The sequence below is a fragment of the Nanorana parkeri genome, unplaced genomic scaffold, assembly GCF_000935625.1.
Source record: "Nanorana parkeri isolate BGI_ZX_2015 unplaced genomic scaffold, ASM93562v1 scaffold1712, whole genome shotgun sequence".
NCBI lineage: Eukaryota > Metazoa > Chordata > Amphibia > Anura > Dicroglossidae > Nanorana > Nanorana parkeri.
Window position 1 is genome coordinate 118051 of NW_017307980.1, and position 3537 is coordinate 121587.

Genomic DNA, 3537 nt, shown 5'->3' on the forward strand with positions numbered 1-3537 from the left:
AGCTTTACCTAGCTCCTGTTTTTTTATTTCTTACCACCAGGCAACGTCACTCCTCCTGAGGGCACCAGACTTTTTTTTTTCTTTTTTTTTTGCTGAGCTTAGCATCTTCCATTTATCACATTATATGCTTTAACCGAGGATTTCAAGCAAGGGAACCTGCCAGACCAATGTTGTCCTTTCACTTCAAGAAGAATGAGCTCCTTTTACCCAGGAATCCCCCATATTTGCATCAGCTGATTTCATATTTTGGATTCTTAGGACAAACAAATTTATAGGATGCCAGAAAATCTGTTTTTCTTCATTGTATTCTCCAGAGGGCAAAGTCTACATCGCCTGGTTACTAAGAAACCTGGAGGATTGTTTCTCAAGGTAATGTCTTGTTTCATTGCTTTCATACAGGTTCCCAATGACACTGAAAATGCTGACATAATTTGATGATCGCATTGAAGCATTATGCTCTAATCAGCATGTTGCATGTTTGGTCTCAGATGCAGATTTTCAGGCATTTGCCGCATGTTTCCTGTTGTTTGAGCCACAACCAAAATGCACCTGTTAAAAAAGGATCATCCTAAACCTTAACTATTTTCTCGGTTTTGAAATGTCTGATTGTTTGATGAGATTTCTGATTGCAGAAATTAATTACTGGATCATATGGTGTTATTTCATTTGATTTTGCCCTCTATAGGAAGATTCCATATTGTAAGGAGTAATTTCAACATTCTTTAATTGATATACCATGTGGATTGGTTTTATTTTTGACTATATATTGACCTTATTACATGACTGAAGAACTTGATGCTATGTTTGTAAGAGAACAGTGAACACTACCCAAATAAAGTGCTGCATACAGGAAGCATTCTTGACATTACTTATATGTCCTTGTAATGGATATTTCTTGTGATGCTCAAGGGATCTCATGTTATTTCACTGCCATTGAACAAAATTAACATCCCTAAAACACTGCATAGTTTTCTTCTGAAACACAGGATGCATACCTTTAATCTATACAACTCCCCAGGGTGCATTGATCCATGGAACATTTCTGAATCTTAACCTTCTCCATGCTGATAGTTTCCTGCAAATTTAGCAACATCTCAGGTCTGTTGGTATGAAAAGATATGACCAATATTCTAATTATTTTCTCCTCTTTTATAGGTGAGAGGTTATATGCCTCTCATTTCCAGAAAATATTTCCTGTTCTGAGTGCACATAGTTCTACAGTGTTTCATTGCGATCACTTTCCAGCAGCCAACCAGGAGAAACAGGCTGTGCACGTATTTGGCCCATAACTATGACAGTTGCCACTGGAGATCCCACAGATGAAGCTTCAGCTTTGCCAGGTCACCCTCAAGACAGTTATGACCCTGAACCCGATCATGAATGTTGTGAAAGAGTTGTTATTAACATTTCAGGACTCCGGTTTGAAACTCAGTTAAAAACTTTATCTCAGTTTCCTGAAACAATGTTGGGAGATCCTAAAAAGAGGATGAGATATTTTGATCCCTTAAGAAATGAATATTTTTTTGACAGGAACAGACCAAGTTTTGATGCCATCTTGTACTATTACCAGTCTGGAGGCAGGTTAAGGAGACCTGTAAACGTGCCCTTGGATATCTTCTCAGAGGAAATACGTTTCTATGAACTTGGTGAGGAAGCCATGGAGATCTTTAGGGAAGATGAAGGATTTATAAAAGAAGAGGAACGCCCTTTGCCAGACAATGAATACCAGAAGCAGGTCTGGCTGCTGTTTGAATATCCAGAAAGTTCTGGACCAGCCAGGATTATTGCAATTATATCAGTTATGGTGATATTAATCTCGATTGTGAGTTTTTGCCTTGAAACACTGCCTGTTTTTAGAGATGAAAATGAGGATATGTCTATGAGGCCTGTAGAATATTACCCATACTCCAACAGTACAATTCGATACCAACAATCGAACACCTTCACAGACCCTTTCTTTATTGTTGAAACACTTTGTATCATATGGTTCTCATTTGAGTTTTTGGTTCGTTTTTTTGCCTGCCCAAGCAAAGCTGGGTTTTTTACTAACATCATGAACATCATTGACATTGTGGCTATAATTCCTTACTTTATAACACTGGGCACAGAACTGGCTGAAAAGACAGAAGATGCGCAGCAGGGTCAGCAAGCAATGTCTTTAGCAATTCTTAGGGTAATACGACTGGTTCGAGTATTTAGAATCTTCAAACTTTCCAGACATTCAAAGGGTCTTCAGATTTTGGGTCAGACACTCAAAGCTAGCATGAGGGAACTAGGCCTTCTTATATTTTTCCTCTTCATTGGTGTTATTCTTTTCTCCAGTGCTGTGTATTTTGCAGAAGCTGATGAGAAAGAATCTCAGTTTCACAGTATCCCAGATGCCTTCTGGTGGGCCGTGGTTTCCATGACAACAGTAGGATATGGAGACATGGTCCCTACAACAATAGGTGGCAAAATAGTAGGATCTCTCTGTGCAATTGCAGGCGTGTTAACCATTGCCTTACCAGTTCCTGTCATAGTCTCCAACTTCAATTATTTCTATCACAGAGAGACAGAGGGTGAGGAGCAAGCACAATATTTGCAAGTAACCAGCTGTCCAAAGATCCCATCTTCCCCTGACCTTCAAAAAAGTAGAAGTGCCTCCACGCTCAGTAAATCTGATTACATGGAGATTCAAGAAGGAGTTAATCATAGTAATGAAGATTTTAGGGACAAGAACTTAAAAACTGCCAACTGCACCTTAGGAAATACAAACTATGTAAATATAACCAAAATGCTGACTGACGTTTGACTGACCTGCTCCTTGCAAGATTGTATGGGGGCAGTTGCAGAGTTTGTGTAATGCAATAATCTGCTAGGTAATATTTTTCTAGATGTGTCAATTCTGCATGGAAAGCAATAGTTGTACAAGTGATGTTTTATTGCATCTGCAACTAAATTCAACCTCACGGAGCATCTGTTGATAACACTGATAGGGCAGAGAAATGTGGTAGCATTTCTGAGCAGAGGGTATAGGAATTAAAATGGAATAAGTACAAAACAATCAGATGACCTTATTTGCCATTAGGCCCATCACCCTAGATAGTTTGTAACACTGAAAATACCAAGCTGTGCAACCTCTTGGGTTGACATAGGTTTTACATCAATGTTGTGCTTTGTGTCCAAATAATTAGATTTAGTTTCATAAAGGACATTATTGATGATAACTCTTCAAAAGAGGTTCTGCAGCAGCTAGAGGCTTTACTACCAGAAAGGTTTCTTGACCCAAGTAATAATAGCTTTGAGAAAGGAGTCATTCATGTAAATGGAGGTTTCCAAAGAAATATACCTTGCAATTAAATCACAGATACAATATTACCGTAACTAGAACGTGTTTTGCAAAGTAGTATTAAAATTGAATCTTATTCTGTCGGGTATGCCCCTGCATATCTTATAATGAAGTTCAATTGCACTTAAAAGATCAATGCACATATGTACAGCCCAACATTTCATGCTTTAAGAATTAAATAGCTGTTTTTAAAAAAAGGCCTTCCATAT

General features: G+C 38.3%; 1 protein-coding gene across 1 annotated transcript; it reads left to right on the forward strand.

Annotated features, from left to right (window-relative positions):
- The first annotated feature begins 1230 nt into the window (after positions 1-1230).
- Positions 1231-3024, forward strand: LOC108799386 (potassium voltage-gated channel subfamily A member 2). Its single transcript, XM_018571251.1, has one exon. The coding sequence runs from the start codon at positions 1292-1294 to the stop codon at positions 2789-2791; it is 1500 nt and encodes a 499-aa protein (XP_018426753.1). The 5' UTR covers positions 1231-1291; the 3' UTR covers positions 2792-3024.
- The last annotated feature ends 513 nt before the right edge of the window (positions 3025-3537 follow it).

Excerpts from the sequence above, each read along its gene's own strand:
- LOC108799386 (XM_018571251.1), top strand. The coding sequence starts at position 1,292 with ATGACAGTTGCCACTGGAGATCCCACAGATGAAGCTTCAGCTTTGCCA.